Source organism: Patagioenas fasciata, chromosome 24 (genome assembly GCF_037038585.1).
Source record: "Patagioenas fasciata isolate bPatFas1 chromosome 24, bPatFas1.hap1, whole genome shotgun sequence".
Lineage (NCBI taxonomy): Eukaryota > Metazoa > Chordata > Aves > Columbiformes > Columbidae > Patagioenas > Patagioenas fasciata.
This window is the reverse complement of record NC_092543.1, coordinates 6375512-6396804: the sequence shown is the minus strand read 5'-3', so window position 1 is coordinate 6396804 and position 21293 is coordinate 6375512. Positions and strand designations below refer to the sequence as shown.

General features: G+C 58.8%; 2 protein-coding genes across 8 annotated transcripts; both read right to left on the bottom strand.

The window, feature by feature from the left end:
* Positions 1-388: 388 nt before the first annotated feature.
* Positions 389-9464, bottom strand: NLRX1 (NLR family member X1). Of its 4 annotated transcripts, XM_065855570.2 has the most exons (12): positions 9066-9464; positions 8186-8890; positions 7831-7998; positions 7146-7272; positions 6002-6129; positions 5741-5801; positions 5219-5316; positions 4400-5016; positions 2519-3933; positions 1585-1671; positions 1229-1480; positions 389-1083 (listed from the first exon to the last, which is right to left on the bottom strand). In XM_065855570.2, the coding sequence occupies exons 4-12, from the start codon at positions 7196-7198 to the stop codon at positions 765-767; spliced, it is 3030 nt and encodes a 1009-aa protein (XP_065711642.1). In that variant the 5' UTR covers positions 7199-7272; positions 7831-7998; positions 8186-8890; positions 9066-9464; the 3' UTR covers positions 389-764. The 4 variants fall into 4 exon arrangements, with proteins under 4 accessions (XP_065711642.1, XP_071654732.1, XP_071654731.1 ...); XM_071798632.1 differs by lacking the exon at positions 389-1083 and having other exon boundaries at positions 1342-1480; positions 1585-1664; XM_071798631.1 differs by lacking the exons at positions 7831-7998; positions 8186-8890; positions 9066-9464 and adding an exon at positions 6846-7068 and having other exon boundaries at positions 7146-7233.
* A 2306-nt stretch (positions 9465-11770) lies between these two features.
* Positions 11771-21293, bottom strand: ABCG4 (ATP binding cassette subfamily G member 4). 4 transcript variants are annotated; one of them, XM_065855572.2, is made up of 15 exons: positions 20821-21293; positions 18965-19197; positions 16753-16870; positions 16537-16669; positions 16228-16278; positions 15897-16042; positions 15480-15603; positions 15118-15232; positions 14714-14853; positions 14291-14389; positions 13929-14097; positions 13269-13369; positions 12914-13072; positions 12639-12757; positions 11771-12541 (listed from the first exon to the last, which is right to left on the bottom strand). In XM_065855572.2, exons 2-15 carry the CDS (start codon positions 19191-19193, stop codon positions 12316-12318), a joined length of 1929 nt encoding a protein of 642 aa, XP_065711644.1. In that variant the 5' UTR covers positions 19194-19197; positions 20821-21293; the 3' UTR covers positions 11771-12315. The 4 variants fall into 4 exon arrangements, with proteins under 4 accessions (XP_065711644.1, XP_071654734.1, XP_071654735.1 ...); XM_071798633.1 differs by having other exon boundaries at positions 18965-19202; positions 20821-21292; XM_071798634.1 differs by lacking the exon at positions 20821-21293 and adding an exon at positions 20574-20717 and having other exon boundaries at positions 18965-19202.

Genomic DNA, 21293 nt, shown 5'->3' with positions numbered 1-21293 from the left:
GAAGCCAGTGTCCCCGCCTCTTCCAAGACGCCCTAGGTTTAATGGTTAAACAGCCCCAATGTCTCCCCTGCCCTCCCAGCTCCGGGACACTGTCAGCCCTTGCCCAGCAGAGCTGGGAGCAGGGACCAGCACCCTGGGACACCCAGCCTGGGAACAGATCCTGGTGCCCCAGCTTTCAGCTGCCCCTAAGGGCTGCCCATGGTGGGGAAGACTGACTGGGTTGGCATGGGCTGAAGCAAAAGCGGGCTGCCCCGTCCTAGCCCTGTGAGCTGGGGAAGGGCCAGAGTCCTCCACTCCAACTGCTGGAAGGACGACTGCACCAGGTGCCTCCACATTCCTTCCCCGAGCATGGACCCAGAGAGGAGATCACGTCTTGGCACTCGTGTGCTTCAGTGGAAACAAAGCAGTGTGTTTTAATGCTACAAAAGGTTTCACAAGCAAGTCTGAGTCCTGCCCCTCTGCTACTGCTGTGGCTCGTGGCTGGGCCAGCATGGCCAGCGTGCAGGGGTTGAGTCTCTACAAACCCAGAAGAACAAGTCCCATTTGCTCCTTGCATGGTCTCTGTACAGTTCTCCCACATTTCAGCCTTGCCTGCGGATGAGGGCTGAGCCCCACATACCCAGCACCTTTGCCCACTTTGTTAGCACCCGATTGTTCGGCAGCTCCAGGCAGGTAAGGGCACAGGGGATGTGCTGCCTGGGCACACTCTATTATTTTCTCCCCAGCAGCTCTGCTCCCTCCCTGGCAGGTGCATGGTCAGCAGGTTAGAGGGTCCCATGCTGCAGTTCCCCTAGCATCTTCTTGACCTCACTCTCGACTCGTAGGAATTTGGCTTTCCTCCAGGGGTTGGCAGTCTGTCTCCGGCTGCTCTCCAGGTCCTGCAGGATGAGGACAAGGTGCTGCCGAACCCGCTCACGATCCCAGAAAGGCAGGTTCTTCTGCACCACGTTCAGGATGTTGGACCAGTAGTCAGAGACATCGGTGCCTGCTGTAAGGAAGACCAGTGCTCTGACGCCATCCCGGTCCATGCGCAGGCTGTGGAGCGCCCGCTTGCCATCCTCACTGATGTCGTTGAAGTACAAACTGCAGAAAAGGAACAGGAGACATTGTGAAGGCTGGGGACAGGATGCAGAGGCAGAGAGGGACTTCCCACTCACTGCCGTGGGGAGGGACACCTGGTCCGAGGCATCGCCTGCAAGAGGGAAGAGATGGGGCAGAGTGAACTCACTGCACTTTGTCCAGCGTTGCGTGCTTTTTGGCCACCTCCACCACGTGCAGGGCAGCTGTGTCCGTCAGGGAGTTGTAGCCCAGGTTGAGTTCCTGGAGGTGCTGGTTCTTGGCCAGGTGCTGAGCAATGACTTCGGCGCCCCGGTCCCCCAGCGCGGTGTGCAGCAGGGACAAACGAGTCAGCGAGCGGTTGCCTGCCAGAGCCTCAGCCAGGTATTGTGCCCCCTGCTCGCCCACGGGGTTGTTTGCCAACCTGTGGACACAGGAGCTTAGGACAATGCCAAGGCTGGACAGGGGGGCCAGGGCACATGGTAGGCAGCAGAGGCAGTTTAATGCAAGGACAGAGGCAGTACTCACCGCAGGCTGCTCACCACACACTTGTCATGCAGAAGCAGGTCACGGATTTCCTTGCAGGCGTCAGAGCCCAGGCTGTTGAGCTGCAGACTGATGCAGAGTGAGACATGGGGGTGGCAGGACTGAAATGGCTTTACCTATGGGGCTGGCAACCCTGCCTTCTCCATTTTCCCTGGCCCTCACCATCACCATCTTCCCCGGGTTCCCCAGATAGGGCCACACAAGGCTTCCTCTCCAAAAGGAAGCACAGTGAAACTGCACCAGAGCTTGGGTAGCATCAGCCAGCAGAGCCATCGCCACCAGGAGCCAGGGAGGGAAAGGAGGTGCAGGGACCACAGTGGGTGGGTGAAGGTCTAAGGGAGGAGGGATCAGGAGCCCACCAAGCCCTCCTGAGCATCTGGATGAAGGAAATGCTGCACAGCCCTGCTGCACAGCTGAATCCAGCTCTGCTGAGCAGGCTCGCCACCCCCTGGGCAACAGGAAGATTGCAGTTCCACAAATGGACTGGAATGGAACCCAGCCCTTTGCACTGTCCATACCCCCACCCTTGGGCTGCCCATCTCCTACACACAGTTAGTAGCTGCAGAGATAGCTACAGGGGGATGCTGAGTGCCAAGCAACGGGAGGACCTGGGTCTGCCAGGGGAGATGGCAGCCCAGCCTGTGGCACCAGGTGCAGAGAGCTGCCCAAAGAGTCCTATGGGAGGGTGTGTTGGGAACGCAAATCCCAGCATGCAGTGCCCTAGCAGGGCTGCTCAAGGAATTTTGCATGTTGGAAGCTGTAGTCCCCTAGGTCTGCACTGAAGATAAACAAGGGCATGTATGCCATTCCTTCCCTTTGCCACCCTCAGGCTCTTAGTGTTTCCCTGTGACGGGCAGAGGTGAGAGAAGTACCTATTTTTGAGCACTGCCCAGTGGCAGAAGAAGGTGGTACTCACTAGAGAGCTTTGCATCGCAGCAAGACAGGGAAGAGGATCCTCAAGCTGCTCGTGTCAAGGTTGCAGGAGGTCAGGTTGAGCTCCTCCACCTCGTGGCATGTTGTGCCCATGACAGATGCCAGGACAGAGCACTTGAGAGGGGTCATCTTGACCGATGAAAGGTTGACAGTCCGGAGGGAGCGGATGGCCTCAGCTGTGAAACGCTCGTTCTGGAATTCATGGAGGAAGAAGAGGTAGTCCATCAGCTCGGAGGGGGGCAGCCCCTTGCGGCTCTTCCTGATGACTGTCTTCTTCATGGCCTTGGCAATCTCAAAGGCTGCCAGGTTCTTGATGGAGCATCCCAGCTGCTCCAGGATGGCGCGGTTACGGCGGGACAGTATCCCACCCATGAAGATGGGGAAGAGCTCAAAGACCTCATCATCAGGGGCCTCATCAGGGTGGCGCATGGGGCCCTCCACGCCCAGGATGCTGAAATTGATCTGGTCCAAGACATCATCATTGTAGTAGTCCTCCTCTTTGAACATCTCCTCTGCCATGGTGTGGGCAATAGCATCCCGGTCCCTACCGCTCAGGCGGGAAAAGTAGCGAGGGAAGATTTTGAGCAGGTTGAAGAGCACTGGCAGGAAGCGCAAGGGCAGGACCTTGGAGACGATACTCAGAATGACAGCAACATCTTCACTCACCTTCCCAATGACCTCTGACAGCTCTTTGCCCACTCTCTGTGCCAGGGTCTTCTTCTCACCCAGCACCACATACAGGGCTGCCAGGTACTCCTGCATAGCAGGGATGGTGAAGACGAAGGTGTGCTCTTTCCCTGGCTGCACACATGGAGTGAGGAAGAAGCGGAAGACATCACTGCGGAAGACCTCCAGGAGGTTGAGCTCACTTTCAGTCTTCATCTTCACCTCAAAGCACTGCTGCAGGTCATCTTCCGAGAAGCAGGTCTTGCGGGACATCACCCCTTCGTAGGCCAGCTTGCCCACTGTCTTGGCCACATACTTCATCATGGAGATGTTGGTGGGGTCAGTGCTGTCCAGCACCTCCCCGCTGAAGTTGAGCCTCAGGAAGCTGGTGTAGATGCCGGTCAGGGTCTGGCTGGGAGGCACCGTCCTGGTGAAGTAGAGGAAGTGCAATGTGGTGCACACCAGCCAGCAGTAAGAAGGCAAGAAGCAGGCAGCTGCTATTTGGTTGTGGCGCTCCAAGTTCCTTGACAACATCTCCACCAAGTTTTCCTGTTCGCTTGAGCTCCTACCCACTCTGTTCTCTCCACCGCAGCCAGGCTGGCTGAGACGCATCTGAAAGTACAGCTTCTGTAGGTTGGTGTCAGAGAAGCCACAGATCTCGGCGTAGCGGCCCACATACTTGCCAGGGATCCGGCGCACTGCTGATGGCCGTGTGGTGACAATGATGCTGGCCTAGAAGCAGAGAGCTGGGTGAGTTTGGAGCTGCTCCCTCTGTGGCTTTGAGCTAAGTTCAGCAGGGTCCCGAGCACATAACCCACATACAGGTGCACAAGGATCCTACCACCCAGAGGCTGGGGTTCAAGAAGCTGCTGCCCAAAGGGTGTTGATTCAAATCTGGCCCAAGCAGAGAGGACGAAAGAGCTGTCCCCATCTCCTACTAGACACATATCGAGTATGGAAGATCGTGGCCTAGCAGACTGTTGTCTTTGCCTTACCAGGATTCCCAAAGACACCACAGAGACAAACCAGTAACACTGACGTGAGGCCACCTTGGTGAGTCCCTCCAGAAGTGGAGGCTGCCTGTTCACTCACAGCCAAACTGGACTACAAGCAATTAGCACAATGGCCATGCTTGCACTGCCCCAGGGCTCAGCCCCAGCCTTTCTCCAGCATGAAGGAGCTGGAGGGAGACACTGACCTCTGGCAGGAGGTATTTTCGCATCAGGTTGACCACGATGGCAGAGGGAGGCACAGGCTCACTGGGGTCACAGCACAGCTCCGTACCAGCCAGACGGAAGTCCAAGTTGAGGCGCTCCAGGCCATTGAGGATGAAAAGCACCTTCAGATTGGAAGCGCCCAGCATCGGTACCACATCCCGGAGGTGCTGATACTTCTTAGTTATGAGGCGCCGCAGGGAGATGGGGGCATGACTATGGGACAGATCCTCACAGGAGAAGGGTATCACCAGCTCAAAGCGGGGTAGGCGACCGTGGCACCAGTCCACCACCATCTTCTTGATGAGAGTGCTCTTCCCTGTGCCCACAGTGCCATACAGCACCACGTTCTTCACTTGTCGTCCACAGGCATCTACATCAAAAAGGTTCTGGAGGCTGATAACCTGCCTGTAGGGCTGCTGGAGCTGATTGTGGATGGTCAGATCAGGTGAGGGCTTCAGGATATCCTCCAGGGAGCTCTCCCGGATCACTGGGTCCACGTGGACGGCATCCAGTGAGAAGGAAGGGCCGAACTGCCTCTCTTCATTGGGCTGGTGGCTGAACCACGCAGACAGGGTCTTCTGGTGTTTCTTGATCGCATCTGGGAAGCAGAAGGTGATGGAAAAGACCTCACTGGCAGGGGACTGTGGACGTTGCATGCCCCAAGCCACTGCAGTGAGGTGGCTGCAGAGAGGAGGACAGAATCTAGTTCTTGCTAACCCTTATGCTGCCCAGGACAGCAGCTGCCCTCAGCCCGCCATGTAGGACCCTCCATCCGCTTCAGCACAGGGCTGCAAGCTTACCAGAAGAGGCCACGTTCCTGAGCTGGGACAAGCCATGGCGAGAGGATCTGGGCTGGACAGAGTGTTCCTGGGACCCTCCCTGGTAGCGAACACAGCCCCTGCAAGAGGAGGAAGAGTGTTACCAGGAGGACAGGGGCCAGCAGCTCCAAGCCCTGCCTGGGGCAGAGTGGGCAGACCACAAGTGAGTGCCATGGGAAGTGCTGAGTAGAGCCAGCTCACCCCTTCCTTCCCCCACAGCAAGGGAGAGCGCAGGGCTGGGGCAAGGGCAACGGCTGAGAACGGAAGGGAGCTCAGCAAGCCATGCGCCGTGCATCCCCAGCAAGCCCGTGGTGAAGCAGAGACGTTGGGCTGAATTCAGAGTAGGCAGGAAGCTGGGTCTGGATTGTTTTCTACGTGGAGGCAAAGCAGTGTCTCTGCCCACAGAGCCCTGATGGTCCCAAGGCAGTCAGCTCAGCTGCCCAGGTCCCATGGCAAACAGCCACAGGGCAGAATGGGCCAGGCCCCATCCGTATGACACCATACCTGGGGAGGGAGATGCTGCTTGTGCAAAGGATCTTCCTGAGGAAGTGGCTGCCTGCAGTACCTGGCAAGAAGAAGAATTCATGTGGTCAGGGATGGTCTTCTCCAGCCCGGCAGAGCTAACACCACCAAGCTCACCGGCTTCTCATCTTGCAGAGGGGACCCACAGACTACACAGGCTCCACTGTGCAACTCAGGAGGGATGTGCACCAGGGACAAGGCAGATTCAGAGTCACAATCCCATGGGCACAGAGCCCAGCTCACCTGTCACTGAAGCAGCACACAGATACACACTCCGTGGCCCCCTGCTCCCTGGCAGGGATCGGTGCAGCTGCGTCCAGCTGCCCCAGGGCAGGCAGCTCTGACATTGCATGGCCCACGACATCCTTTGCCTGAAAGAGGAGATAGCTCTAAGGCAGATTGGGCGCCTGGACCTGCCAGTTCCATGCCCCAGCCTAGCCTTGCAGCCTTAGGCTGTACCTACCCCAGCCCGGGGATGCCTAGATCAGGAATGACCCAGTCCCACATGTGACCCCACAAAGCCACCGGCCATGGGAAGCAGCGATGCTCTGGCTGGCAGGGTGGCTGGAGCAGAGCTGAGACGGTAGAAGCACGTCCCACCTCAGACTCCCCATCCAGCACCCTTCCCAGACCTACCTGGCCATTGCCAGAGGTTACAGCCAAGAGGGCAGCAGAGCAGAGCCCCAAGGGGGTACTGACCCTCCTAGGCACGCCTGCCTGCCTCCCAAAACCGCCCCCCCAAACCACCTCTCAGTGCCTCGGTTGGGACCAGCCACCTCATTCACTGGGGGCACAAGGGGCAGGGGATGGTCTCCCTTGTTAGCAGCCAAAACTCACTAACCTAGACTTGGTTGTAGTAGTACTATGACAACTGTGATAACCAAGGGAGAAAAAGTACTGGGGAGAGGGCAGGCTTCCTCCTCCCAGTCTTGAGGTCCTGACATTTTAGGGCTTTATATTAGAACAAATCAACTGCCGTCCCCAAACTGCAATGAAAACCTGTAAAACTAGGAGCTGGAGCTGGGAGAGGGAAGACAGGAGGGAGGTGCTTAGGAAAGGCAGAAAATGAAGGTGATCTCATATCTACATGTATGCTGCCCGACACTGGTCTGTCCCGGAATGGCCCGGTGGTGGCCACCCCTGCCAAGCAGTGCTGTCGCCCAGCAAGCACTCAGCTCATCCCTCAGGGCTGCACTGGGTCCAGCCTGGCACAGGGCGATTTTTCCCAGGCAAAGCGCCCGTCTCCAGAGGTGGACAAGAGGTTCAGCAGCTCTGGGGTTCTCAGGCAGCTGTCCCACATGGGCTTGGCTCTGCGGGATGGAGCAGGACGGGGTCGGCAGCTCCGATCCCCAGGGATGTAGCACAGTGCAGTGCTGCCCAGCCTTACCTACACCAATACGGTCCAGTCTGGTAGAACTGGCTGTGCCGGAGATGATTCATCCTCCCGTCCCAGCTCAGCAGGATGATCCTTCAGGAGCACGGGTTGGGCTCACCGCCCCCAACATCCCGAGAAACTGAGGCACAGAAGCAGTAGGGTATAAGCAATTCCCAGCATCTAGGAAGGGACAGCATGCAAATCTCTCTGCACTTGGCCTCCCCCAGCAGAGGACAAGCAGGGCAATGGCTTGCTCACACCTCCCACAGCATGGGCTTTTTGCAGTCCCTCATCGTGTTATCCAGATGGAGAAACTAAGACACAGGAGTGGAGGGCAGCGGAGATGACCTTGAACCTGGGTGTCCTGGCCTCAAGGCCTTTGCAGCAAGCGAACCCCGATGCGTCCCGTGCCCAGGTCACAGCACCCTCTGCCACTCAGGGCATGTTGCCAAGCAGAGGGCCCTGCACTGACGCCTGCTGGGGTCCCCCTTCAGGGACCCCTTCTGATGCCTGGCCCACACACCCTCGCTCTCTGGTTATTGCCTCCGCCTCCCAGCTTCCCAGTCCATGTCCAAAGGGACAGGGACAGCACGGTGCCTGAGGCACTGGCGGTGTGGGACCCTGGAGCACAGGGCAATGGTGAGGCTAGCGCTGAGCAAGGCGAGAGCAACGGCTGTGCCGAAAGCAGTGGGGTTACCTCCAGCAGGACTCCTTTCCAGGGAGGATGAACCCACGGCTCCCTGTGCTTGTGCTGCCAGGTGCTGAGCCTGCGCAGGAGAGCTCGGTGGTGCTCAGCCGCCTGCTTCCATCCCTGTCACAGGTAGAGGCTCCTCTCCGGAGGCGGCTGTTTTGCAGCCGTAACTTCCTGCAACGCCGTCCTGTCCCATCACGCCCCGCGCACAGCAGCCGCAATCCCCGCCACGCTGGGTGGGGAGAATGGCCACGGCCCCTCTTTGGGGACTCACCAGAGGGGCTGGCAGGCACGACAGCAAGGAAAAACACCCCCAGACACAGGGACACACACAGTATGGGGAGGGTCTTGGGGGTCTTACCAGCAGTGCTGCAAGGGGACATTTCCTCCAGACACATCTGGCGGCTCTGCATCCCCAGCTGCTGCCTGGCTGTGCAACAAGAGCCCGCGCAGACAAGGACTGCTCCAGAGCGAAACCCCTCTGTGCTCAGCTGCCGCCACCTCACACCGAGCACGATGCAGGGAGCAGGACCAGGGCAGCCCCACCAGGAAAAGAGCCTGGAGGAAGCCATCCTGGCAGGACAGCCCAGCACCGCCTGGCTGTGTAACACTCACATGGCCACGCGCACACACACACATATATACCTACCCTCTCGCGGCTTGCAGATCTGCTCTGGTAGCCCAGTTAGACGGTGCTGAAACCAGAGCCAGTGGTATCTGTGTGGCTGCGTGGACTCTGCTCAGTCGCTGGGGGCTGTCCTGGAAAGTGCCAGCCTGCCCCAGCCAGTGCTGAGCCAGGGCTGCTAGGGCACAGGGTAATCCCAGAGACCACACTTGCACCCCAAAGACCTGCACAGAACCCACAGGGGCATGCATGTCCCTGCACGCATTTCAACACAGCACCTGTCCCCTGTAATATGTGTAGCCACCTCCCTGCGTGCTGACCCCCAACACCTGCTTTAACACCCTGAGGCAGGGGTGCCTGTCGGTGTACCCAGAAATGCACATGTCCTCTTGCACGCATGCTCTTTGCCTGCTCAGGGAGGGGAGGCATCCAGGCAGTACACTATAAATATAAGTTTTATTGATGTGTGAAATCCAACGAGTACAGTTGGCATCTCAGAAAGACTGAAACAAGCTGCAACATTTCTGCCTGCTCAACAGCTTCTGGGGGTCTCCAGACACCGGCGAACACCAGCAGCAAGCTGGGACCTGGCACCCTGTCCCTGCAGGGCACTTACCTGCATGTGCAGCACAGCCTTGAGAGCCATCAGGACCCTGCCAGCAACGCTGTTCTCCTCCCAGAGCCCACGGGCTCACCTCCGCTCTGCCTGGTTCCCACCAGGCTGCAGCTGTGGGCAGCAGTGCCCTGGTCCACCCTCGCAGCCTCTCCCCAGCAAGGCAGAAGGACCCAGGCAAATGCTACCCACGCGTGGCTACCACAGCAGAGCTACGGCTGTGCGAGCGAACTCCCTCGGCCTTTGAGCTGTTATCCGCATCTTATTTTGGCAAACGTCCCAGGAAAAAGGCAGCTCGCCTCCAGTCATGTGGGAGCATGGGTTTCAACAGCTGTGCCTCTCTACATGGTCCACCCCGTCCCATGTCACACGTGGAACCCATTGTACAACCTCCTCTGAACATGTGGACAAGGCGAAGGCTCGAAAACCACAGGGTCCAGCATGGCAGGGATGCATGAAAAGATCCCAGGCAGCTGCAGGCTGCCCGTGGCACAAGAAACTGCCGTGGCAAAGGGACGGGACAAATGGTGTCCACACACAGTGAGAATGAAACACTGGTTTATTGCCTGATTTGAGAGAGAGGTGAAACCCTGGGAGAAGCCACATCCCCTCTTTGCACTAGCTCAGTCTCCCCTCCAAGCAAACCCTAGCACCAGCTGGGTGATGATATATTTGCGCTTCTCATGTGTGTGACAAAGGTGGCCTGGACATGCGTGGAGGTGAGGGGCCATACCCCTGCTTGCCTACCTGCATTCACAGCACGCATGGGGGAGAGGCAGTACCTGATACAACCATGCCTGTGGGCTGAAGGAGCCAGGCTAAGGGGCTCAAGGAGTTTTAAATGGGTTGAGGTTCAACCAGTGCTCCCAGGGAGCTGGAGCCACAGCCTCAACCACATCATCATCCATTCAAAGTGCATTGCAAGGGAAGGCAGGGGGCAGGAGGGGAGAGGAGGTGTGGGGGAAGAAGCCTGCTCTCCTCCATCACACTCCTCACAATTATCCCGATGCATTCCCTGGTAGGATTCCTGTAGCCAGAAGCACCCGCAGCCCTGCTCCCCTGCTCTGATAAAGTGCATCCTCACTGCTGCGTGCCAGCACAGCACATGGGTGCTGCCCACCCATTCAGAACGAGCCAAGACCCAGCCTGAGCGCCCCTGGCCCCACACCACAATACAACCAGTGTTATTGCCAAGTGGTCCTGCCACAGCGCAGCTTGGTGCCCATCTTCCTCTGAGGGACACAGCCATCCTCCATCTCCAGAGCCTGTCCCGGTCCTCTGCCCCGCAGTGGCCACGTACCTGGTCAGCTGGGATGCTGCAACCCGTGCGCTCGCTGGCACAGGAGGCACAGGCTGTGCTGAACTGTCCTGGAGATCCTGGAGGTGCTGCCACCTGCCCTGTCCCAGACAGGCTGGTCTGAGCAGCCACCCACAGGGCTACTTGCCCCAGCAGTCTCCCTCTGGCCACACCGAGCTCGGGCAGCCTGTCCCGTGGTATTTCTCTGTGCCCCTGCGGCTGCAGTTGGCAGCGTCATGCCCAGGAGACTGCAGCCCCCCAAGCTGGCCCAGCTCCATTGCGGACCATGGCGCAGATCTGTCCCAAGGAAGATCCGTGAGCAGAGGGGAATTTTGTGACACACAGCGGTAAGTCAGACAAGAGCCCCGGGGGAAAACCCCAGTGCTCAGCATGGAAAGGGCATCAGGGCATGTCCCGCTCCCAGACCCTCTGTACAGGAGACCCCCATGGCTACAAGCTCCTCCCAGCAATGCTGCCCAGGCAGGTGAAAGAGCAACCTTGCTGAATGCCCAGCATCAGTGCTGCAATACATTTGCCATCCATGTGCAGGCCAGCCAGACCCTGCTGTGTGAAACAGTCCCAACACAAGCCCGTAAAAGCAAAGAAGAGTCTCCCAAGGATTTTGCTGACATCTGGCATTTGCCCTGCAACCCCTTGCTGCTCAGAGCCTGCCGGCAGCAGCGTCTCACAGATTGCACTTGAACCAGGGTCGCCCAATGCAAATTACCACTCCAAGATTTCAGCTGCTTTCCAGTTCTGGTGCTGCTGGGACCCTCTTCCGCACAGCGTTACCCTGGGAGGTTTGCACCGTGGCGAGGTCAGGTGTCCCTGGGGCTGGAATCCCCTCCTTGCACCAATGGTGTTGAGCAAGGCTCATCCTCACTGTTCTGCTGAGACAGCCACACAGTTGTGCCAGGGGGAGAGGAGTGAGAAGGGAGATGGTGCAAGCGAAGGGCCCAGGCCCAGCTCTTCTCCTGCAGTAGAAGGTCCAGTGATGGTATGACAGCCCAGCCCTGCTTTTCAGCCACCTGGTACTGGTCTAAATCCTCCCCAGTCTGTGCAGCACTTAGAGGGACCAGTCACTTCTCTCCACGTTTGTTGAACCCAAAGACAACAGGGACTGAGTGGGAGATTTGCTAAGGTCTGAGAACACTGTCCCATTCCCACAGACCCTGACACATGCCCAGGTTTGAAGATCCCATCTCTGAGGACGGCATCCGAGCAGAAGTCTGAGACAAAGCCCCAAGTCCTCCTCTGCCTGCTGGCTCCATTTCCACTCCATGCAGAGTGGGAAGCACTGAGGATCATTAAAAAATATAAAATAAATTAAAAAAAAAAAATGGGGGATTTACGCAGCAAGAAAAATGGGATGAAGCAATTTCTGTGGCTAGAGACAGGAAACACTAAAGCCTTTTGCAACTTGACCTACTGCATCTTTGGGCTCTTCTTAGCACTGACACACATGCTGCTGGCCAGGGCAAGCCACGGGGCTATGTGCTGCACTGCTGATCCGTGCTATGCAGATGTCTCCTCCGGCTTCAGCCCCAGGCTCAGGCAGCTCCAGGGTAATGCTCAGAGCAGCCGGCTCCTCTTGGTCACGCTCAGCAGACAGCCACCTCCACAGGACTGTCCCTGGTGTCCCAGTGTGTTTGGTGGAGAAGGTTGGTGCCAGGCAGGGGTGACAAGAAGGGACCTGAGCTCCGTGGGGTTCAACAGTCCTGGGGAGGGGATGGCACATGCCAGGGCTGTACAAAACTTTTGCAATGAAGAGTGTGTGGAAAGGTTAAAACAGTTCCGAGACGTCTCAAAACCTTTCTCGACTGAGCCAGACCTGACTGGCACCTACCGATGCCTCCACCGTTGTCCGTGACCTGCTGGGAGCACTGTGTCCCTCTGCAGAATGTCTCTCACAACAGGCCAGGCCCGGGAACAGCACCGGGGGGTCCCATGGCTCCTTTATCTCTCTGACTTGACTTTGTACCTGAGGACCAGGTAAGCCAGGAGCCGCAGGATGATGAAGAAGATGCCCAGGATGAGGAAGTCCAGGTAGAGCTTGGCCTCTTCCACGTCCAGCTCCTGCAGGATCTTGATGGGTTTTTGGAAAGGGCAAAAGTCCTCGAGGCACTCCAGATCCTCGCGCTCCATAGCATAAATGGTAAGAATGACACCCTCAAAGCCATACCTAGGGCAGAGCACACCATGAGAGTCACAGTGTGCCCCAGGTAGCCTCATTCTCTCCCCAGCCCATGGGAGCCCAGGACAGAGACACCGAGTCCCACCTGACATAGGAGACGTAGGAGCTCCACTGCAGGTAGGTGGGGATGGTTTTGAAGCTGACGAAGAAGCCCGAGAAGAGCAGGACAGGGATGGCAGTGACGGGTCCCACAAAGGTGGCCACCTGGGGAGCAGAGATCACTAGGTGTCACATCCCTGTCCCCAAGCACTCACACACCTGCCTATGGGCAACACTTCCCTCTACCCCTCTTTGTCATGGGATCCTCTGCAACTCTTCCCCCATCTCCACATAACAGGTAAAGTTGCAGCCCCATCTGACCTGTGGGGAAGTGGAAGCAGCTCCAATGAGGAGGCCAAGGGACTGGGCCACCAGGGCCGTAGCAGTGGCCAGGGCAGAGAAGAGGAGGAATCGTGTGGCTTCGGGCGGCTGGCCTGTCATCCAGTACACGATGCTGCAGTATGCGATGGGGCAGATCACCTGGAGAGGAGCAAACAAAGAGACCGCTCTGCTGGACCCATGGCCATCCCTCACCCCACGGACCTTCCCTGGGGGGTGGAGGGTTGCAGGGACCCCTCAAAGGCCAGCCTGGGGCATTGGGGCAGCTGAGCAATTGGCTGTGCCAAGGAAGGCACATCAACACCGGGGCCACACTTTAGTCCAGCTGAAAGCTCACCTGGAAGGGCACATCTGCCATGGTCTTTGCCAGATAATAGGCTTTCAGGCTGTACCAGTAGTTCAAGTGCTCTCGCAGAAATACAGACATCTCCTGGGGGACTGCATGGAGACAAGAAATTAGCAGGCAGCAGTGCCCTGGCCTGGGCTGCTCCAGCCCACACTCCCGCTTGGCTCAGCACGGGCAGATGCGATGCTGCCCTGGCACAGAGCGCCAGCCTCCTGCCTGCACCACGAGCAGCCGCTCACATCGTCACCAAGGGGAAAACTCAGTGACCTATGTGGGAACTTCCTGCATGGAAAAGTCAGCTTGGCTGGGGGCTTTCAGGCAAACTTTTTGAGGAAGTGGAAGAGGGGTGAAGCAGCTGAAAATGCAGCTTTACAGACATTTCCTCAGCAAAAAATAATAAATCTTCCATCACTCTGCTTTGAGCTGTTAAGTATGTTATAGCCAAACATTAAATAAAGGGTAACACTGCAATACAGCCATACAGAAGTTTCCCTGCTCTTCTTTGTTAGAAGCTTTTTCTCTCCTCTCTCATTTCCCTCTTTTTGTCCAATTCATTTGGCCCCAGCCTACACCACCCCACACATCTGGAGTAATCCCTCTGCCCCAAAGGATGGGAGCAGCGAATGGGTGCTGGGGGAAGGAGCTCCTTACAGGTGAGGATGGTGGGCATCAGCGCGGCAAACATGAGGAAGAGCATGGAGAAGAAGAGAAAGCCTGTGTTGTTGAAGACTTTGCCCGCATCATTGCCAATGTGCAGGTAGAGCAGCCCAATCAGCACTCCGATGCAGATGTGGGACATGAATCGCAGGTGGGTCAGTACCTGCAGGCAGAGAGGGTACAGGGGCTCAGTGAGGCAGGGCTGCAGCCCGTGGGCATCCCAGGGGAGCAAAGGACAGCCTGCATGCCCCTCAAGGGTGAGCCCCACTCCAGCCTTGATTCAACTCCTGTCTCTGCCTGTTCCCAGTGACCAAGAGGCCCCACCCTCAGTGCTGGCCCAGCGCCCCCATCCTCACCGTGTCCCTTAGGATGCAGATAAAGGTTCTCTTGAAGAGGATGCAGAACTGAGTTGAAGTGCTGGTGGCAAACGTGTGGCTCTCAATGTGGTCCACATCCTGCAAGACCATGGGCAAGTCATGGACATGGGTCAAGTTCACAACAGGGGCTCCCGACTAGGACGGCACCCCAATGCTCTCAGGGTGCCCCTTGTGAGCACCTCTCGTGAGAACTGGCACTGCCAGCCACAAGCACAGAGCTGTCACTCAAGACACGTGGAGGGCAGCTGAACACCTCCATGCTCCTCACCGTGTCCAAGAGACTCTAGGCATCACAGGATATCTGTGTGCTGCAAGACAGGGAGGACTGAGGTGTCCCTGGATGGGCCCCCTATTACCTGCCACTCCCTGTCACCGCCAAAGGCTCTTCTGATCCACACTCACCGTCACACAGGGTGCTGGGCATGATGGATCTGCCTTGTCAGGGCTGCTCTTCTTCTCAGCCATGGTGCACATGCCATTCTGGACGGCGCGGAACAGGACGGGGTTGAGGTCTCCGTACTCTCCTGAGGCCACCTCAATAACTGTGGAGGAGGACAGGACCCCTGAGAGGCACTGAGCCAGCCCTTGTCATCACTCTGCCTGGCCAAGATCATGACACTGTGGAGCAGAGGGGTGGGAGCCCAGCACAACCGCCCCACCACCATACCCCACCTAATGGGAAGGGCAGCTTTGCTCCCTGGGAAGCCCACGGGAACGTCATGCAGTCCCTAGGGCTTGGGCACTGGGTTTGGACCTTGCCACCCTCTGTTCCCCACCACGGCCCCAGCTGCGGCAGGGCCACTCACTGAAGTCGGCAGGGTTGTGGTATGTCGGGCAGTGGAGGCCAAGACCCTTCAGGTAGGGGATGAGGTTGGTCACGATGCCTTTGAAGATGCACTGGCCCTGGCTCAGGATGTACAGCTGCAAGGAAAAGCCAGAAGATGGCAGGTGCAGAGCAGCCAGGGGTATTGTCACCTGCTCCTCCCCACCTCCCCATCCTAGGGTGACACAAGGCAGCCTTGCCAGACGCCAGCCACAGGGGCTGTGTGCCACACTAGCCCCACGTCAAATGCCTGCAGCCCATCCCTCCTGTGGCCTTTCTCCTGGGTCTTGCGGCCAGAGGAACCCCACACCACTGAAAAATCCGGTGTCCTAGCTCAGGTCAAACCTTATCGAACATCTCAAAGAGCTTGGCGCTGGGCTGGTGGATGGTGCAGATGATGGTGCGCCCACCCTGAGCCAAGGACCGCATCAGGGAAACCACTTGGAAGCAGGAGGCACTGTCCAGACCACTGTGATCACGCAGGATGGGGTGGAGGAGAAAGAGAAAGCAGAGAGGGAAGTGGAGAGTTAGAAGGGATAGAAGTGCATCTTAAAGATGCCCCCACTTGCCTCCCCTTGTGGGCACCCTCCTCCTGGGTCAATGGAGAAGAGCATCCCTTTGCAGCCCCAGCTCTCTTGGAGCCCTGGTGGGCACAGTCACATCCCATCCCCAGGTCTCGCAGCCCTCCAGGGGGTGCCAGAAGACCTGGTGCCCCCTGGCTGGGCAGGCAGTGCTGAGGAGCCCCAGCCCCTGCAGCCTCACCTTGTGGGCTCATCGAAGAACATGACCGGAGGGTTGTTCACCAGCTCCAGGGCGATCGCCAGGCGCTTGCGCTGGCCCCCCGACAGCGAGATAGTGCGGGTGTAGGAGCACTCCAGCAGCCCCAGGGCCGTCAGGATCTCGTTCACCTGTGAGACAGCTTCATTCACCATGGGCTTCCATGGACCCTCATCCCATCCCTGTCACCTCCCTTCAGACCTCCATCACTGGGAGCACCCTGGCATCCCCTGGTCCCCTCAGGACCCTCCCTTCCCTATTATCTCTGCCTTGGGGAGAGATTATGGGGCCTGGGCCCATCTTCCTCCGCACTTACCAGCTCTTTCTTCACCTCCTGCTTCTCACTCAGCTTCAGGTTAGCAGAGACCTGCAGGAAAAGGATGGGCAGGGAGACACAACCCTTAGATGTAGGGAACAGAGCTGGCTGCACTGTGGCTCCATCACTGACCAGCCAAGGGCTGGGCACGGTGGCTCAGGATGAAGGGAGCAAAAACAGCAGGATTTTGTACCCATGTCTCAGAGCCCTTGGAAGTGTCTGATGTTGGTGTGGGCTCAGTGCCTGAGGACATAGGCCACAGGATGCCCCAAAGAGCCCAGCAGGCTGCCTGACTCACTCATCACTCACCATCATAGCCTCCAGCACAGTGAGGTGTGGCAGGAGCATGTCGTCCTGCATGATGTAGCAGGACATCTTGCGGAAGGTACGCAGGTCCCGTGGCCGGCCGTTCACCAGGATCTGGCCCTTCATGCCAGTCTCCCTGCAGGAAAGAGGCGTGGGGGAGTGCAGCACAGGGCACTGAGCCCTGCACCTCCAGACCCGCCGGCTTTCCTCCAGTCTCACCTGTAGCCAGCCAGGATGTTCATGAGCGTGGACTTCCCAGCACCTGAGGGCCCCATGATCCCAATGAGCTCCCGCTGGCAGAACTTCCCTGACAGGCATTTGAGAAGAGTCTTGTACCCTGGAGGGAGAGGGCAGCACAGGTTTGACTTTCCACAGTGCTACAGGGACTGTGATGGCAGCCCAGCACCCGGGGGACCTCAGGACATCCATGCATCATGTCAAGGGCTGCATGTGCCTGCAAACAGTCTCCATCAGCGTTCCCTGGGCTATAGCTACAGCAGCTGTCATCTCCAGCATGATCCCTCACCCTGATCCTTGGCTGGCCCCACCTATTTCCAGTTCCAAAGAGACACACGTCCCAGATCACAGCAACGACCAAGGAAATCCCTGGGTCAGGGCACAGAGCTGCTGAGGAAGATTACCGGGATGTGACAACAGTCCTGGACATGTTGTCAGATCCCAGTCCTTAGGGCCAGCGGACAAGGGCAGCGAGAAGCAAGGCAGCATGGGGCAGGCAGAGTCCCCAAGCCCACCAGATGCTCAGCTGTTGCCTTCATTGGCATTCAGGCTGTGACACCCAGCAGCAGCCACTGCTAATCAGACCTGGAATTATCTCTGCTTTAAACACAGCTGATTAGCATTTTATGGTAGAAGGAAAATTATGTGCTGGGAGCAGGGAACAGGTACAGCCTCAGGTTCTCAGAAGCTGCCCCCAAAACACAGCCATGGCAGAACAGCAATGGTATACAGGGTACTCGGACCACGCTGAACCACGGACCAAGTCTGAGCATCTGCCTGGTGGAAATATGTCCCCCCTTACCCCCCCGGTGCCAGCAGCTGTTGCTGGGCAAGGGCAACACATCCATCCCTTGCCCACAGGCTGGAGCAAGCCTCAAGGCCAGGCCAGCTCACAGAACTACCAGCACACTAGGGGTGCAGCTCCTCTGACTTGCCCATCCCCAGAAGAGGGGATCCAGCACTGCAAGCTCCCAGTTCCTCCTCTGCATCCCTCAGCGTCAGGCACCGGCCCCACTGGCAGAGGGGCAGCAAGGGCTGGAAGGGGAGGGCAGGGGGCTGTGTGTGACGACAGCAGAGCGAGCATGCCCGGCAGCGCCCCCCAGCACACGCACCCAGCACCGCGCATGCATCCAGCACCGCGCATGCTGCTCACGTCGGCGCCACTGCAGCTTGCGCAGCGGTTACTCGCGTTCATTGACTGCCAGTAACCTCCTGCTTCAGCAGAGCAGGGCAGCCTGGCCGGATCCTGGGGGCTGTGGCCAAAGGCACCAGGAGCTCCCCGCCAGCTCCTCCACCTGTGCCTGGCCTGGGGGAGAGAAGCCTCCCTCCCACTACCACCCCGGAAGCCCAGCACCCCTCAGCATGCTCCTCTTGGGTCCAGCTACCCAAGCCTTTACCCCTCCCTTCAGGGCACTGGCCCACCGGCAAGCAGCTGGTTCCCAGGACTACTGGGTGCTACAGTACTCTGTGCCCTGGGGAACCCATGGTTGTGCCGTGGCTCCTCCTGGGACGCTTCCTCAGCATCCCATGCAAACAGGCAGACCTCATCTAGGGGGATGTCAGGGCTAGTCCCACTGTCTTTCAGTGCCTTAGTTTCCCTAGCTGCAGGGCATGGCTGGGGCAGGGTCAGAGGCCTCATCCAGCACTCCTGACTGGCAGGGCATTCCACTGAGCAAACCCTGTGCCCTTATTGTGCTCACTCCAGGCCCCTGCTCATCCCTGCCTGCCTTCAGCTTCTGCAGATCAGCTCCCTCTCCATCTCATAGGGCTGCCTGATCGGCATCCCATTAACTGAGAGAGCTAATTAAAGCAGACTACCACCCACCAGCTGCCATCTTCCTCCCTTTTCCCCTCCCTGAGCTCTCGGCCAGAGTCATACACAGGAAAGGGGACCATGGCTTCAGCCGCACAGGGAGAGGTTAGAGAGGAAATCCCCTGCAAACCACACATATTCTCCTTGCCAAGCTCAGAGCTGGGGCACCCTTTGGAGTCTCCTGCTTTTAGCACGTCACACACAGCCATCATGCCCCAAACAACAACACTGGGGAAACTCATCCATCCCGGCTGCCCCATCACCCCCATGCAGCTCTACCCAGCTGGGGACCTGGCTGAGATCAAGGTATGCAGAACAGGAGAAGGGTGAGATAGCCCTGCAGGTCCCCTCCCTTTCCCTTCCCCAGCCAGCAGCTCCTACCTCTCTTCCTCCACCAGGAGCCTTCACGCACAGAGTAGGACAGGTCAATGAACTCAATGTTGACAGCTGAGCGCTTCGGGAGGTGGGAAAACCTCTGAGCCTCTGTGATGTGGTTCTCCACCTTCTTCAAGTGGGTGGTGAGGAGTGGGGCATCTGGGGGGCTGGCATGGCACACCGTGTCCTCCAGGGCAATGGAGACACAAGAGGGATCCATACTCTTCTCTGCCATCCTGCTGCTCTGTGGGAAATGCACGTGAATTGACTCACAGTGGGCCCCTCTCTCAGGGCCAGAGAGTGCAGGGGCCAGGGTCCAGCCACAGCAAGTCCTCTCACAACCTTTCCTTCTGGCTCCAGGCTTCACTTCCCTCCTCTGCCCTGTGATACGCTGCCCAGCTGTGGTCTGGCAGCCACATCTGGATGGACAGATGGACCTGGCCAGGGCAGCCGAGCCTGCACCAAGGGGCTCACAGCAAGGAGCAGCTGATCAGCTCCACAGTCAATAATTCAAGCACCTCCCCTGCTGGGTCCAGTTATGGCTGCAGAGCCGGCAGGCTTTTTATCTCCCCTGGCCCTGCTGCTGGGCCCCCTGCCCTGCTCCTGTCTACTGTGGTGGATGCAGGATGCTTGGCCTAGCCAGGGTTCGCAGGACACAGGTATGGGGTCCAAAGCAAGCAGACAGTTCCAGCCAGTTTCTTGGACAAAGCATGCCATGCATCACCAGGCTCCTGGGGCAGAGCAGCCCTGGCTAGCTTAGACACTCACCTGGTCCCCAGGGTCTCCATGGGCTTGCTGGGACAGACTAAATGGAACACAGAGGGGGCACTGCTAGTGCTTGTTGTTCTCTACCTCACTTGGCTATTTTCACCTTCCTGGCTCTTACCAGCACAGTCTCTGAGACCAGGCCAGTACTTAACTGGGGCCATTACATGATGCTAACACACACACCTTCCAAATGCACTCCTGCTGGGCACTATCTTCTGCCTGCAGTCCTCCCCACAGCTGGCTGCAGCACAGTCAAGCTCCTTGCATCTCCACCTGGCTTGGGGACTCTCTGCAGTGCTAGGGGGGGGATGTTAAGCCAAACAGGGTGGGGAGCATGCTAACCCCAGGTCCCACCACAGCACCAAAGATTGGGAGGGGGTTGGGGATCCCCATAGCACCAGCAAAAGGAACCTAAGCAGTGCCTGAGCCGGCTGGGCCCAGCACCCACCTCACCTCTGGGACTGGGGTCCTAACGCTTTGCTAACCTACATTTTGCTGAGGCACAGGCTGCAGGCAGCTCCTCGCTACAGCTGCAATGCACACACACGCAATTCCCCGAAAGGGGAAGCCGACCTCGCAAGGAGCTGCACGGAGATCTTCCCAGCCCTCTCCCCGTTGCAGACAGATCCCTTTCACGGCTGGAAGAAGGCCAGCCCCAGCCCTTGGGAAGAGGAGGTGGGAAGGAGGGTTGCGGGATCCCAGCGCTCAGATCACCCATCTCCGCAGCCGCGGGCTCTGGGGTGCTCTCGGCACGGGGTTCCGCCGAGGCACGCAGCCCCAGGGTGCAGGCCAGCGGGAACGGGGGGCTCGGGGGGAGGCAGCAGGCACAAAGCGCCCTCGGGCTCACCTTGACTCCTTCGGCTGGGCGTTACAAGGAGCGCTAAATCCCGCAAGCCGCTCTCCCCGGCTTAGCCCGTCCCCGATGCGAAGGGTGGGGAAGGCAGCTTTGTCGAGGATGTTCTTCCTTCATCCTGGCTCCCCGCCGGCCCCCTCCCTCCCTGCCTTCATCCCCGGCCGCCGCGGACGCCCCCAAACTCGCACCGCTCCTTCCTGGCAAGGGAAGGGGCGCCCGCAGGCTCACCCCGCCGGCTCACCTGGCAGGCTGCGGGCGCGGCGGCTCCTCTCCCCGCCGGCAGCGACTGTGCCCCGCAGCCACCCTGCGCCCAGCGCCCGGCCGTGCCTCCGCCGCAGCGCCCTCCGCCTCCCTCCTCCGCAGACAAAGGGGCGATGCCCACGGCGGGGGCTGGGGGACGGCGCCCGGAGCCTCGGCCGGGCAGGGAGTGGCTCGGTGGCGGCCGGTCGGTCCTCAGCGGCGAGAGCCAGGCTGGGCGATGCCCCCGAGGGTCCCCAGCTGGGGTCTATTCCCCATCTCTCCGCAGGGCTGGGCTGGGCAGCGGGCTGGGCTAGGCTAGGCAGGCAGCGCGGGAGCGGGGTTCTGTGCCCCCAGCCCAGCAGCGGCTAGCAGCCCCCCGAGCCCGGCTGCCCGGCGGTGGCCGTCTCCGCCAGCTTTGTCCCTGCTGCTGCTGCTTGTCAGAGCGGCAGGATGGGCTGCCCAGGCAGCACTGCC

Coding starts and splice junctions, on each gene's coding strand:
- ABCG4 (XM_065855572.2), bottom strand. CDS start 19,193: ATGGCAGAGAAGAGTATGGATCCCTCTTGTGTCTCCATTGCCCTGGAG. Junction 16,279..16,536: donor CTGTGCTGGAGGCTATGATG/GTGAGTGATGAG, acceptor CTTTTCCTGCAG/GTCTCTGCTAACCTGAAGCT. Junction 14,854..15,117: donor CCACAACCCTGCCGACTTCA/GTGAGTGGCCCT, acceptor CCTCCTCCACAG/TTATTGAGGTGGCCTCAGGA.
- NLRX1 (XM_065855570.2), bottom strand. CDS start 7,198: ATGAATCATCTCCGGCACAGCCAGTTCTACCAGACTGGACCGTATTGG. Junction 5,802..6,001: donor GTGTGCTGCTTCAGTGACAG/GTGAGCTGGGCT, acceptor TCTTCTTGCCAG/GTACTGCAGGCAGCCACTTC. Junction 1,481..1,584: donor TGTGTGGTGAGCAGCCTGCG/GTGAGTACTGCC, acceptor CTGTGTCCACAG/GTTGGCAAACAACCCCGTGG.